Raw genomic sequence first — 15,152 nt, forward strand, 5'->3', positions numbered from 1 at the left:
CATGCAAAGCGGGGCACGGCGGAGTCCGGCCGGGTTGTGCCGCCGCGCGGCGTGCTGGGAGATGTAGTCCTCCGGCTCCCTCAGCGCCCGCCGCTGGCATGGCTCTCAGGCGGGGTGGCCGCCGGGTAACGGCCGAATAGCGGCGCTATGGGGCGGAGGGGAGCGGGGTAGGGGCGGCTGCTGAGCTGTGCCGCGGCTCTTCCCCTCTGTCAACCCACAGCCGCTGTCCCGACTCCGAATTGCTTATTGAACTGAGCAGGGAGAGAGAAACTGAAATGAACACACGACTCGCTACCTGCGCCTGAAGGGACTACAGCAGCGTAGCCTCCACAGCGAGGGACCCCCTGTCGCAGCCTCGCTGCCCATAAAAATTTTGGCTTTTGCACCCATCTCTTTAGTGGCTGAGTTCTTAATGGGATGGGGCTTACGAGATTGTGCTGTCAATCCATCTGCCTGCTCTCAGAACGGATTCTCAACGTGTAGCCCATTTTCACTTGAATTTGGCAGAGGAAAAGAAGTCTTACAGATTAAATTCCTACAAGGCTTCAAAGAAAAGTCAGTGGCTGGGTTTGCACTGAGGAGAGTAGTAAAAAGGAAATGTGTGCGAGCGAGAAGGGGCAGGCACCCTTAGCTCAGGTGCCCGTCCCGCTCCAAGACGTAGCCACTGGCCGGGCAGTCAGCTCCCGTGTGCGGGCCCATCCGCCAGCACGCCTGGCCCCACGCCAGGCAAAGCACGTGCTGCTGTTTGCCCTCCAAACGGGGTGGCATGGGAGAAGGATGGGGGGAGAAGGTGATAGCATTTATCACCTTATCATCATTTATATGGGGAGCTGGGAGAACTCTTGCTTCAGAGCTGGACTAAGAAGTAGGGGACACATCTATAGGAAACTTGACTTCAGTCATTCTACTGCGCAGAACAACCCATTATTCCATTTGAGTGGATTGCTTAGGGCCTGGATATAAATTGTCGTCATTTCATGTTTAATTTTAAATTAATTGGTTTTTAAAATAAAAAATGTATTTAACCTTTCTTTTGCCTGGGCAAAGCCTTGCTTTATTGAAATCCACCCAATGCTGCTGCTGCAAAGATTGCTTTTCTTGTGCACTGCTGTGAGTCTCTACTGTTTATGTTTTCCCTGTGCCATTCGCGCCGTGACCACGGCAAACCCAGCCTGCTTGTCTGCCCCTCCATAAAACAAAGCAATGCTCGCTGTTCTGCTGAAAGGTCCAGCGAGTACAATGCCACGGACAGGAAAGACTTAATCTCTGCATCAACCATGAAACAAACAGAGGAACCAAGATTTTCGTGGTATGACCTGGGGTTGCAGACAGCAATTGTTTTAGAGCCTGGTAATGCTTAATGCTTTGCTTGCCATCCTCCCTTGGGTCACAGTAGGAAATCACAATGCAGGAACAACTTGGGCAAGGCCTGTCTGCCTCCATCTGTCTCAGAGGCAGGGAGAAGCTGGACCCGCTGGAGCTTCTGCTCTGGACCTGCACCGGCAGCTCTGCTAACTTCCTGGCAGTCAGGGCTTAGTTGTAAAAATCTTCACTTTGTGTCTGTTCCCTGGGCACAAGAAGCAGATCAGCTGGAAAGGCAACAGCCTACCCCAAGCTGTATTTTACCTGTGTGTATATATATGCTCTCCAGACTGGAAAACTAACATGCAACTAGCCAGATCAACTGTCTGAAGAGGGGCCAAACAGCACACGTTTCTGTGCGGGCTGGGAGAGCTGAATCTCCAGGAACGTCTCCCTTAGGAGCCTTCCAAAACCAAATGCAGTTCCTCTCCTTCTCCTTCAGCCGTTGTCACTGAAACGGGTGAATCAGAAACCACCACAAGCTTTTTTCTCACAAGACAGCAAGCAAGTACAGGCTGGAGAGCAGAGTACAGATCAGAACTTCATAGTGCCAGCCAGTCCAAGCCTTTTCAAGGTCACAGTACTCCTGTTTTAAACAGAGCTGTCGAAAGCTGGGGGGTGTTTGGAATTAAAAATGAATTGGATTGCTTAAATGCAAAAAAAAAAATTTAACTGTCTCCACCGAAGTGTGTAAGGGAGGTGGTGGGCATTTTAGCAACCCCTGTGCACAGATTTATTGAGGGCAGTGTTGGAGGAAAACAATGTGAGACTGGATCTGTAAGAAGCAGGCACCAGGCTGTCTTCACAGTCAAAGGTCTGCCTTTCTCATTTTCACACGTCTGCCTGAGAAATTAAATTGAATGCATACAAAAAAAAAAAGACAAACACCATCTTCAACAGAGCTTGAAATTAAGTTTGTGCGAGAGCCTCTGGATTGTCCCAGGGGAGGGGGCTTCCCCTCCTCTAAGTGTAATTTCACCTCCAATCAGCCCCGAACGTGATGAGAGACTGAGAGAGGTACCTCGCTCCGTTTAATAAGATTCATTCTTGCTTGCTCTTTCTCTTTCCCTTTCCCCTCCTCCTCCCTGCTTTGTCTCCTGAGGCCTGCACCAGATCCCTGTTGAAAATGCAGCAGAGTGCCTGGGAAGCTTGGCCTTGAAAATGCAGGGCCCCAGGAGGGGAGGAACGATGCGCTGGAGTACCACAGCGATACCAAGCAGGGTGCTCAGGCAGCGTCGGTCAGTGTGTCTTATCCACTGCCCTCCCGATCCCCGGGGTTTCTGTCAAGGGAAGAGGAAGGTAGCATTAAACCTCGTACAGGCATTGTAGAGGCTTTCAGCCACCGTAGCCAAGCAGAGCTGTCCCTCTTTTTTGAGGGTGACAGTGTTTTCTAGTGGGGTGGACGTTTCAGGTACCTTTGGCCACAGCAGTTCTTTCTCAGGCCTTTTGCAGGATCTTGGATTGTAAACTACACATTGCACTTTAAGCAACACCTTTGTGAATGTGATTTTTTTATTACACAGGGATGGATTTGGCTTGTACTCTAGTATGCTAAATTTTTAGCAATGCTTCCTCAAAAGAGTCTTAAAAGTGCTTCCATGTTTCTGGGAGGTGGGTCCCTTGTTAAAAAAACCCAAAGTTACAGAAAGCTGATGTGATGTACTTTGGCCAAATGACAGACTAGATCAGTAAGAACATTAGAAACAGGACCTGGGTCTAGTAGCTTCTCCCAGGCTTGTGGATTAGCCAACATTGGGCTCCTGTCAGATACGCCCATCCATTCTCCTCCAGTCTGGAGAGGGAAGGAGGAACCAAGAGACTAGAGTTGTTCCCCTACCTGATCCCATTGCACTGACATCTACTGCCCCAGCGAGAGGTCACCATTTTTCCCAGTGGATTGTAGCTTACAGGGACTGGCAGAAGCAGGGACTGAAACAGTGTACAGCTGGTTAGGAAGACCTTGTAAAGCCTTAGCCTGCGCTTCCTTAGCCTGTTGGTGCTGCTCCTGGGTGTCTCCCCCTTGCCCCAGGAGATGCAGTGGGGCTGTATTGCAGAGGGCCACAAGCTACTGCTCTCGCCTGCTTCCCATCGCTTCCTGTCCTGAGCAACCGGTCCTCCTCCAGGAGGAAGGAAGTTGAAAAGTGTCTCTTGAGAGGTTTCATGGGCTCCAGAATCACTTGGGAGAGACTTTTCACAGAGCAGACAGGCAAAATGGATATATGACCTTGGATCGGTTTTTGCTGAGACCTGAGATGTGATGTGTACCCACATTCCTGCAGGAGATCCCTTGTGTCTTACTGTACTGCTGCCAGCCGAGCTTGTCCTGGCTTTTCCCAGAGGGGAGGACAGCGTGCAGGAGCTGGCTGGCCCAACAGAGCTGGAGTGGATACCATGCACCCTGCAGAACAGACCTCGTAACGTCACCCAGTAGACCTCCACAGAAATCGGGCAGCCTGATCACTGCCAGCAGCAGCCTTGTTTAGGCATGACCGTGCAACACCGCTTGCCATCGCACTAAGGCAGTTTGTGGCACCTTTCCCCTCTCTCTTGTGATGGAGAACTGACTGCCTGCCCTATGTTTTGACCACCACCCGCTTCTGAGTTGTGGTCAGCACCTTTAGAGGGCAATCTCAGTAGGGACTGTCACCACGTCACCAAAATGACAGCTTGCTGCTAGAGATGCCATTAGACGATGGAGTTCAGGCTATATTCTCCTGTCTCCTTCTGTCTCTTTCCATCCACTCCATAATGCAGGCACGAGTCTCAGGGATCTGAAATGTTTTTGCTTGAATTTCTCTTGTGGCATTCGGGTCAGGTGAAGACTGAAGGGAGTACCCTTGAAACGAGAACAACTAAAAATGATACATTCTCGATTACACAGTCCGCTGTGTTTTCCTGGAAAAGAAGTAAGCACTTATGCGGCAAGACAAGACAATGGTGCAATATCATACTATTCACATCATATTTAATAACACTCTAGTACCATTCAATATAAATAAATAACCATTAAAAATTACTTTCTTGACATTCTCTTTCCTTCATCAATAGCATTTTCTGCAACAGGAAATGTTAGTAATATTCATTGGTTGGTTAATTGGATGAATCTCAGAGAACATGAATATCAGATACTAATATGCTAGTAAAAACCAGGTGCTGGGATGCCTTCTCTTCTTTAAACACTCCAGGCTTGATCTGCAGCTTCCCTCCTTATTGCATTCACTGCATTCACTTTCCCTGAAGCCTGTAACTGACTGTTGCTCCCCTCCTGGGCTCTCCCACCCAGCTCCGCTAACAAACAGCCATCTTAACTTGCGGTGTCTCTTACCTACCCTTAGCTGATACACTTTGGCCAGCAGTAGTCCTTGCTGTCCTTAGGCTGCTCTACAGAGAAAAGAGTATTTGTGCTGAACGGGTCCAAATGTCTGCTAGCCTGGAATATCAGCTGTGTACATCCATGCTGTCCATACAAGGTCTTGGTCTTGCACAATTCAGTGACTGACAGAATTTCTTGATTCACAGAAACTCTCTTCTGCAGGGCCAGGCTGGGGCAAGAATGGAGGTGGTGCGGTAGGGCTAGTCGTGAGAGCAGGCTCCGACCGGCACTGAACTGACAGTGCAGTTCGTATCACTGGAATCCAGGTCCCCAGTGGGAAAACCAGGAATAATAATTTTGCTTTCTTATAGGGATGCAGAGAGAACAACTCTCTAAAAACATGTGTGTGGAGGGCATCCTTTGCAATGGGAGTAGACCCTTGCTACAAACACACACCGGCAGTGGCAAAACCCTGTGTAGGACCTCTGTGAGATTAAAGGCCAGGGAGTTAATCACCATATCCCCTCCTGTTCATACGGGAACCCTGCCCATCTTGGAGAGGAAAATGGGGGATCATAAATCCTTTATTCCCTCACTCTTGCTCATTCATTGAAACCACAAAGAAGTGGACTTAATCTTGATGTAATGCTGGTGGAAGCATTGAGCCCACCTGTCTGGCGGCAGGGATGGATCGGCAAAGCCCACTGGAGTGCAAGGCCTGTTACCTCCTGCAGAGGACAGGACACAAAGCTCTGACAAATGGAGAACGAAAAGTGTTTTGTAGATGCCAGGCTTCCTTCATGCTATCCAGTGCCAGTATGCCAGACCCTTGCTCTGTAAGGACCTTTCTAGGGCCCAGAGAAGACACCACTTTCATGGCCCATTCAGTATTCCTTCACGCTGAGATGGGTGGCAGGGTGGCCTGGTAGCGCTGGGTGTGTTCATCCAGAAAGACCTCGGCCTAAGGCTCACTAAACGCAGCCTCCATTTCTCTATTTACTGCCTATCCTTTGATTTCTCCTGCCTTCGTCTCTGATAGGAGGCATCTCACCCGCTTTGCCCTCTCCTGCACTTTAGCCTCCCTCCCATAGCAGGGTGCACGGCTGCTCGTTTCTCATGTGAGGGAACATAGACCGAGTCCCTCCGTCAGATACCCTGCGAAGAGCCCCCTTCATGGAGGCTTCCTGAGATCCCATGGGGACTATCCTTTGCACATGTTTTTACCTCGCTATGATTGCTTGGGAGCCAGAAACTTAGTGCCACCCACGTCTCTTGCATAAAGGAACTGTAATTCCCTTCGCTGTACTCCCCTCCTTGCTGTGTTTCTGATTATTTTGCCAGTTTAAGACACCATTATAAAGAAACCCCAGGGAGCGCAGAACATATGACATTCATCGGTGAACACCAAGCTCTACTGTTCTTCTGTGAGAGTCTGCGAGGGGCGAAATATTCATTCTTCATGAACATGTCAGGTGATCTAAGCTAAAAAACAAAACTAAACAAGGAATAGGCAGAGAAGAATTCTAGTATAAATAAATCAACAAATAAATAAGTCTCCTGCCAGCCCAGAATTTCTTGGGCAGGAGAAGATTCAATTGCTTATAACTTTCCCCCAGCTGTGAAATCCTCAATGTGTTTTGAATGCCTAAAGCCTTGTTTCTCAGGGCCTGAGTGAAGATGGTTTTCAAAATGTGCTCAGAGGGGTTTCTGGGTCATTCAAGGAATCTTCCTGGGAAAGTCACAGCGACACCACTCCCCACGCACACACATGGTATCAACACTTGTGCTTTTAATCCAGTGCATCCTTCCTTTGGTCCTCATTTGCCACCTCCTCATTTGTGGGCTGCTCTCCACCTGGCTGTCTTCCCGTTTTATTGAGGGAGAGGGAAACCCTTCCACATGACACTGTCTCCTCTCTCTTCACAGGGCCACACATGCCTTTCAAAGTTCAACTGGAAAACCTTGTCACATTTGCTATTTCCGTTGTCATCTATGTGCTCAAGATATGTTTCCCGATGATGTCTCTCCACATTCCTCGATGTTCTCACAGGAGATGAGTGCAGGCTGAGGGTTCCTCTTCTCTGAGCACTTCTCACCCACCTCCACCCCAGAGAGGTGTCTCCCTCTCTGGAGGTCTAGGAAGCAAGTCCACATGCGTGATCCAAGGCTACTGAAGTGCCTGACAGTGCTGCAGCAGGGTTCCAGGCTAGGAACAACACTTTCAAGTCCACCCATCTTTGCCCATGCTTTCTGGTCTCTGCAGCGAGACGTGGAGGCATGGCGTTTGAGGTACAGTACCTGCCGGGTCTCCCTGAGCGGGAGAGGAACTTTATCCAGAGGGCTCTGGGCTTGGGGATCTGGGACAGCATTTTCCAAAACAACCTTAAGCGAGGGCAGTTCAAGTTCTCAGCTGAGGCATAGGCACCAGATCCCTTCTGAACTCCCAAACCCAAAATGAGGAGCTTCAGCACAGCTCCCTCCCCAACACTGAAGGCTGCTCCGTGTAGGTATCTGAGTGCATCCTTCAGAGGGAGAGCCTCTCTCAGGCTAGCTTTGTTTTAAAGCTGTTTTGAGAGCGTACCAATCTCAAGCCGACAGGTCCACGTTTGTGCTTTTGTGACAACTCCTGTTCTTGAACCACTGCAGCTCGCAGCTGCTCTACTGAAGCTCAGGTTTGACGATAGGCCAGGAGGGATCTTCGGAGGCACGTGCACCCATCCTGGATTTAAGCCTCTGTGCTGGCACAGCCGAGAATGGAGATCGCATCTAATCAGTTTTAACGAATGGTTAAAAACACAGAGCCCGCAGGGGAAGGGAAGCACTCCTCTCCCAGGTGGGGAACGGGAGCCAGGGCACGAAGTCAAAGGTGAAGAGCTGTAGGATCGCAGGGCACCGCATCAGCTCTGTCCCTGCTTGTCACCACCTTTCGGGCAGTGGGAGCTGATCGGCGTGGCTACGTTTTGGGATGTTTATCATCCTCCAGCGGTGGCGCAGAGGGCCAGGCAAAACAGGCAGTGTGCCCAGCTGCTGTAGTTGCTGACAAATTTTGGGAATGATCACTGCCCGCTGCCTCTGTCAAAACAAACACAAGATGAGATAAGAAGGAGACAGAGGTGTCGATACCACATCCAGTACGACAGGGCAGGAGATGCATTTCCAACAGGATTGTCCCCTGGCTCAGGTAGACACGAGGCAGGCAACAGTAACCAGGTTCCTCAACCACACTACCCACAGCTTCAGGCTGGGGATATGGCTGAAGAGCTCCTTGTTCTATCCACGCTATAGAGTCCTAGCTGGGATATTTTATTTACGAATGAGAAAAAGTTCTTGAAGGATTTTTTTTTCCTCCCCATAAAATCATTATTTTAACTCTCTGATTTTTTTTTAAAGAAAGAGCAGCAGGATGAGATCTGAGAGTCCCTGTTCAGTCTGTCTGGAAGCTCTGAAATGCAGGTGAACTTCTTTTCCTGTTTCCAAATATCACAAGGCTGCAGGAGTCCTATGCTAAACTAAGCAAACTCTTCTCTCTCAGATGCCTATAAATAGATGTTAGCAATAAGAATAGGTAGGTTTTATAACACCACTCTTGAGCGATAATTTTCAGGGCTTTAACAAAGAAAAATACAAAGCGAAATTAATTTCCGTCTCCTGCTCTCAGAAGCCCTAGCCTGTGTTTCAAAGATGTTTCAATACAATCAGCAGGGACGTATGCTGTGATAGCTTTTGGTTGCTCTGTGGCCCATGTTGCAATACAGACAATCCCAAGGATTTCCCCCATCCTCCACATTTCCCTTCCTACTCTGCATGTCCCCATGGTGTTTCTCAGAGACCAGGCTTATGGCCATTTTCCACAATATCTCCACAGTGAAAGCCTTTGTCCAGCTGAAGATGGGCTCAGAGATCCCCTTTTGTCCCTCCTGCTCCTCTGCTCCCCAGAGGCTGGGGAAGTGACTGAGGATCTCACCCCTGATCCTCAATCCCAGCACATCTAGATCCTGCCCAATGGTTCTCAGGGCAGCAAAAAAAGCAGAATTTCTAGTGCAGAAAAGAAAAACACTTTCCTTTTTTTAAATGTTGAGCTTTTCTTTTTCTTTTTGTTGTCTCTCGTGAAAAGCAAAACCCTGATGTGTCTTACTGCTCCCCCTTTGCAGATCTGCTCTGATTTGGCACGTGGAGTTTTCTCCCCCAGACTCACAAAAACTGCCACGGTTCAGCTGGACACAGCTAAGGGTGGTGGGAATGTGGGCAAGGAGGAGAGTGGACTCCAGCTGGGACAAAATAACTGCTATTAATGCAGCACCCGTTGAAGCCCAATCTTCGCAGTTCACATGATCAGCAGGTCCCTCTACACTGTGTCTGTGGCAATCCACCAAGTAGGCACATGTGCCAAGCGGCCATGCAAGTGGTGCAACTAGGGATTAACAGAGCACCAAGTCCCGCACCAAGTAATGTCTGCCTGGCTCACATCTGCAGGCGTTAAAGGGGAAAGAGGCCTCTGGGAGGCCTGGGACTTGACTGGCTCGATCTGATCCTCAACGAGGACTAATTGCCAGGAGGAAAAGACAGAAATATTCTCCCTATTGCGTCTAAGAACAGAACATCCTCAGGGGAGCAATTTTACCTCTTTTTTTTCTCACCGCTGGCTTATCTAGATCATGTCTGTCAAGGTTCTGAAGCTCAGCAGCCTCCAAAACACCGTAGCTGTCAGCAGAAATCCCAATTTAAAACTGTAAGGGAGGGAATCTAATGATTTTCCTTGACTGCCCAGTCAGGCAATTTACCTTGCAGGAGTGGATGCCACCTGCCCACTTGGCAGGTCAGAGCAGCTGCCCCACATGGCAGACGTTGGTGCAGAAGGGATTGTGGTCAAATTCTCTGCTAGTGCAAGTGGGAAAGTTCCTTCAAAATCTACACAGCTGGCCCAGCCGAGACTCTGGCTTGAAAGCACCCTAAGAGGATGGCTCTGGATAAGGGTGCGAGTCCTCCTGGTGAATGGGTGGCCGTGTCTTGATCTCTCGGACTGATCGCTTCCCATTCCCACAGCAAATGACTTATGGGGAGCCATTCCTGTGAGAATCCATAGCAGGTGTGTGGCATTTCTCATGGAGGATGGCTGAGTGTTTGGCCGGGAAGAGAGGGTGAGGACAAAAGAGCAGATACATAAATGGCACATTTATGAAAATGTCACATCCACACTTTGCATCTGTAACGGAGCAGTCAACCCCTCCTCTGACAAGTAGGCAAGGCAGGTCTAATCTGTCTGAGTTTTTATAAGCCTGCTCATCCTTTACAAAGTAAGTCAGACCAGTTAACTGGATTCCGAGTCCTTATGAGCTGAGTTTGGGCAATTGTAGCTTTAGCCTACTGAAGACCCAGCATAGGTGGGTATGTAAAATGAGCTTGTTACTGCTAGTGGATTCCACAAAAGCACACGTTAAAAGAGGGGCTGCTGCCTAAGCGTAGGTGTCGAGCATCATTTACAGATCGCTAGGATATCTGAGCTATTAATGAAAAGCTGGCAGATACGGCACAGAGTTTGTGCCCTACAGGAGGGCCAGGTAGGCTACCTCAGGGTCCTTATGGCGGCACCGGGTGTCTATGTTTAGGCAACTGACTCCCGTCCCTCCTGTCTGCTGCTGGGTGTGCAGGCGCTGGGATTGCTTTGCACTTTGTACAGCTGTCACTCAGAGATGATGAGATGATGTGGAAATGCTGTATGCAGCTACTAGTAATGCACACAGCAGATCACTGCAGAAGTTAAAATACTCATGACTGCCTGTATAAAAGCTGTCAGTTTTATTTCCACTGGTGGAGCTGAACTGAGGTGTATATTGGGGTCAGGACTGAAAGCAGCCCTGAAATATCTTCCAAAGTAGGAGTAAATCATTCAGCATCCTATGTCTTGCCACAGATACAAGTCATTCCAGAAAGAGCTGAGTACTCCCAAATTGGATACCTGTAATCTTTTGGGACTTTTGGGCTAGGAATCTGCCAAGGACAGACATTGGGATCAGAGGGCATGGCAGCTGGCAGAGAAGGGCATAGCTCCTCTGAAGCCTGTTCTTCATCAATCTCTACTTCTAAGAACATATCACTGATCTCTGATACATTCTGGCCCTCACCTGTGGTGGTTGCCATAATCCCTCCTCCTGCTGCTGAACCTGGCTCTGTGGACCACAAAGGCACTCCTAGTGCCTTCACTATTTCTCCTCAGCAGCAGATGTATTCCTAGCTCTGGTAACGTTGGTACCAAGCCCCTCAAACTCTGTGACAGCCTGTGTAGGTTGCTCTTTGCTGGTTCCTGTTTTGAGGTTGTCTAAGTGTCCCATCAGCCTTTCCCTGCTGCATCCACACCACAGTTGTTCATGTAGGATAAAAGCTGAAGGTGGATGCATGGAGCACGGCAGAAGTGGCAGGGCTGCTGGGGAAAAGCTCGTCTGCAGGAGTGTGATCTCTTTCCTCACACTGTAGGACAACTCCCACATTAAAGAGGGTTTGGAGCTGGCAGAAATAGGGGAGCAAGGAATTTGGCTTGTCATTATTATTGAGCGAAACCATGGGATTCTTCTGCCACTTTTCTCTCTGTCTGTACGCAGGCAAATCTTCCATGTGGACTTCAAGGAGGCTTGAATGAGTATGAAATGCAGACTGTAAGTGGGTAAAGATGAGGATCTACTTCTTGTGCAAAGGGTGGCATGGTAAGGGAGTTACTAGGACAATCATATATGCAGTCTTTGAGGAAATAAAAGCATAAATAAGGAAACAGGTACAGGTTATTTGCCTTGCCAAAAACAATAAAGACAAGGGTACTCACACGCTGGAGCTGGCTCTCTGCTTACACCTCTACTCTGGGGTCTGTAAATCCACGCTTGCCTTCGTTAACCAGAGTGGGCCTCTCAGTTCTTGTGTGCCAGACCAACACCTAGAGGGAATCACAAAGAGTTCAGGGACTCTGGATGCCACGGAAATGCCGAGGGCGGCGCATCCATCGGGTGGGATCCTGAGCAACCTGGGGCTTGCGGTTGTTTGAAGCATGTGATTCAAAGGGGTTGAACCTGGGAGAGACTTCACGGCACATGAAACAGTGACAAGGAGGAGGGATCGTTCTGGACCGAAACCCCAGACTCAACCCTCTGCCAATCCTCCCGGATTTTGGAGAAGCAATCTGGGTGCGAATTGTACGGCTGAGGCTCTTTATTAACACAGTTAGAGTGCGTAGCACTAGCTGTTCCTCAGCGCTGTCTGAGCTTTGCATCTGTGAAGAATTTGGCAAGCTGTGCCCGTCTGTCCCAGCACTGTTTGGCGCTGATGTGTGCCAGCACAGGGCAGGCACAGTGGAAGGTGGAGGAGCATGGCAGGAGGCTGCAAAAGCAGCCAGGACCCAGCAAGGAGAATGTATTTTCAAGGTCTCTTGTCCTGCTCACCTTTGTGCAGTTGGCTGCTTTGGGCTCCAGCCCATCCATAGTCACTAGATCCTTTAGCAGACTGGTTTCCTGGTAGCCTCCTTTAACTCCCTCCAGCTTGAAACTGGCCTGAGGCTTCTCCAAGATCAGCTTGATGCTGATAGCAAATCCAGCCATATCAATAGCAAAGGGCCGGTTAGGGTCAAATACGGTTTTCCAGCCCACCACCTTCCCTGCTGGGCTCACTTTTGGGGATTCGTATCGCAGCCCCCCAACGAAAGCCACTGGCCAGACTGACACCCTCCTTGTGTAGCGCATCTGTGTGCCAGAAAGAAACAGTGCTGTGAGAATTCAACTCCGCAACGTTTGTCCCACCCCATTAGTATACCATCCTCCGCTTTCATTGGCACCTGTCCTCCCCCGTTGACTTCCCACACAATCACATAGCTCGAGGCAGCACAAGTTCTTGTTCACCTGTGCTACTGCTTGAAGACCTACAGCTTGCAAAGCCACAAGGCTGTTTTAGCACCTTCTCTGAACACCAAACTCACTGCTTTTCCGTGCCCACGTTCAGTCCCTCAGAAGAAGGAAAACCTTTGGTTTTCTGATCTCATCTGAACTTTTATCATTTTTTTGTAAAATTTTATCATTTTTGTAAATGCCAAACACAATTTCTACTGGGCCTCTAGCTCCGTGTTATCAACTCCACTCACTCCAACTTCACCCTCATACAAGTAATCTCCCTCCCTGACTGATGCATCTTTGTCCTCATTTACTGCAAATTCCCCCCACCCTTGTTCTTCCATCCATGGCTACTGCATAAAAGAGTGGGATTTTACTGAAATTGTCAGAAAGGACCTGGAAAGAAATAAGAAAGGATGAGCTTAACAGAGATAAAAAAATTTCTGGAAACTAGAAATGTGTTCTGATGCGTAACTCTATATTTCAAGTGGTGTAGTACAGTTTGGCTTAAATTGGTGACAAGGGAGTTTACTGAATAATCGTTTTTGCAAGTGTACAATAGACTTGACATTTCACAAAAGCCAGCTTTTCCAGCAGAAGTCTGGGCAAGCTTCTGTGATCCCAGGGCCACAGCCCTGTTGTGGTGGCTGGCGCTCAGAGTACAGAAGGGCAGCCAAAGAAAAAAGGTGGATTAGCAAGTCAGTCCACTTTTCTAACATCCCCTACCCATTACACCCCTACAACTGCAGATTTATGCTTTGCCAGAAGTTTGTCTTTGGTGCTCATTTAAATCAGGTCAGCTCTCCCTGAAGGGAGGTGTAAATTCTGGAGTATGTATCCTCTGGTCCCTGGCAAACGGGGCTCTGGCTGGTGCCACGTTGTGTGAGTGGCTATTCACATCTGCAGCCCACACCATGTGCTCTTTGCTCTTTCAGCCCTTTAGAGCATGGCTACTGGGTTTGCATAGCTATGGGTTTGCATAGCTATAGGTTTGCGTCTGCCCTATACCCAGCTCCCACTGAGTACACGGCAGGAGAGGAGGGCTCTAGGCAACATGCCAGAGCCCTTGTCTCCCAGTTGATGCTAAAAGTCCACATGGTAGCCTTATCTTAGAGGTCTTTGCAAGTGCCCCTGGCCTTAAGAGGCTTTGCAGCTGTATCCTGCTTTTCTGTCCCACGTAATTTTATGGCTCTTACCTCTTCAAAGAGCTCCAGGCTGTAGGTGTTATCATCATCGGCAAAATACACTACCCCTTCTGGTGGTGCGGTGTTGCTGAAGCTGTCCCTCAGCCAATGCAGCCCCAGGTTTCTCTGTAGTGTCCCCCTTGGGGTGTGGGATGGGATCCAGGACAGCCCCAGCTTCAGACTCTTGGGTGTCTCCACATTGAGGTGGGTGAAGTTGAGCCCTGCCTTCTCCAGCAGGTTGGATACCAGGTTGGTCCTCCGGGGCGAGTCCTCCACCACCACCCAGTGCAGGTTCTGTACATGTAGGAAGGTGTTGGCCAGACGGGTCAGCTCAGCTTTTTGCACTGGCCGGGTGTAGGTAGGAGTGATAACAAAGATGGTCGGCAGGGTGTCTGACCATGGGGGCGGCCTGGAGTACACATAATTCTGGATGACTTTAGGCGTTGCCCCTATGCTTTGCTGCTGCCGAATGCATGATGGGAGGCCTTCTTCTCTCAGTGCAGATGTACCATTGAGGAGAGCTTTAGAGGTCACGTTCTCATCTGTCTCTTCTGGGACAAAAGGAAGGAAGGAAGGAAGGAAGAAGAAGAAGAAAGATGTTAGAGAATTAATCACTGCCAGGCTGCCTCCTCTCCAGGGAGTGCTGGGGACACATCTGTCTGGCGTCAGTGCTCAGCACATCAGCATCCTCTCCTCAAAGCCAGCCTAAGGTGCATGTTCAACACGCTCTTAAGAACAGTTCGTGTGCCTGCTGTAGGCAAACCCTGAGGGGACCTTCAGGCAAGTTTGTCTTTGTTTAACCCATCCCATCAGAAAGCATCTTCTACCGAGGGTTCGCACCAGCAATCATCACAACCACCAGCACACTGACAGGACAACTCTTGCACTTACTTCTCAGCAGGCTGAGGTAGCGGGTGGTTGGGTACTGGTGCCACAAGGTTAGGAGAAGAGCCCATGGCAAGGCGATCAGGAGCGTGGTAAGAAGGTTACGTCTCCTCAGCATGCTGCAGAGAGCTTCCAATGCCCAGGCATCTCTTTACCTTTCAGAGCAGAGAAAAGATTAAAGCCTCCAAAATATCAATCACCACAAACACTAGGACAGTAAGTCTAGAGACCAAACTAATAGACTGAGTTTGGCTTGCTTGGAGGGAGGCATGATAAATGTTGGGCCCTGGTCCAGCAAAGCGTTTGTCTAAGTATAAGTTTACAAGGAACCCCATTAACATTGCAGGCCTGAGCCATTAACCAGCTGCCCTGGCCAATTCCTGTGCTATTGAATAGAAGCTTTTATCTATTTTTGTTGCTATAAAGAACCTCCTGCTGCCCCATGATGAACCCACTGTCCTTAGGGTTGTTCATGTTGCTGATTCTGAAGCCAGCGAGGACAGTTATTTGCCCCTTCTCCAGAGCTGGTATTCATTCCTGAGC

General features: G+C 49.3%; 1 protein-coding gene across 1 annotated transcript in view; it reads right to left on the minus strand.

Annotated features, from left to right (window-relative positions):
- Positions 1 to 4,310: 4,310 nt before the first annotated feature.
- The window catches only part of LOC142091366 (galactosylgalactosylxylosylprotein 3-beta-glucuronosyltransferase 1-like), a 29,855-nt gene continuing 19,013 nt past the window's right edge, over positions 4,311 to 15,152 (minus strand). Inside the window, exons 2-6 of the mRNA XM_075170541.1 lie at positions 14,616 to 14,764; positions 13,737 to 14,275; positions 12,100 to 12,396; positions 11,490 to 11,597; positions 4,311 to 7,747 (exon numbers count right to left, since the gene is read on the minus strand). Coding sequence (XP_075026642.1) covers positions 11,511 to 11,597; positions 12,100 to 12,396; positions 13,737 to 14,275; positions 14,616 to 14,727 — 1,035 coding nt within the window. The 5' untranslated portion in view covers positions 14,728 to 14,764 and the 3' untranslated portion in view covers positions 4,311 to 7,747; positions 11,490 to 11,510. The remainder of the gene's footprint in view (positions 7,748 to 11,489; positions 11,598 to 12,099; positions 12,397 to 13,736; positions 14,276 to 14,615; positions 14,765 to 15,152) is intronic.

This window comes from Calonectris borealis, chromosome 1 (genome assembly GCF_964195595.1).
Source record: "Calonectris borealis chromosome 1, bCalBor7.hap1.2, whole genome shotgun sequence".
Classification (NCBI taxonomy): Eukaryota; Metazoa; Chordata; class Aves; order Procellariiformes; family Procellariidae; genus Calonectris; species Calonectris borealis.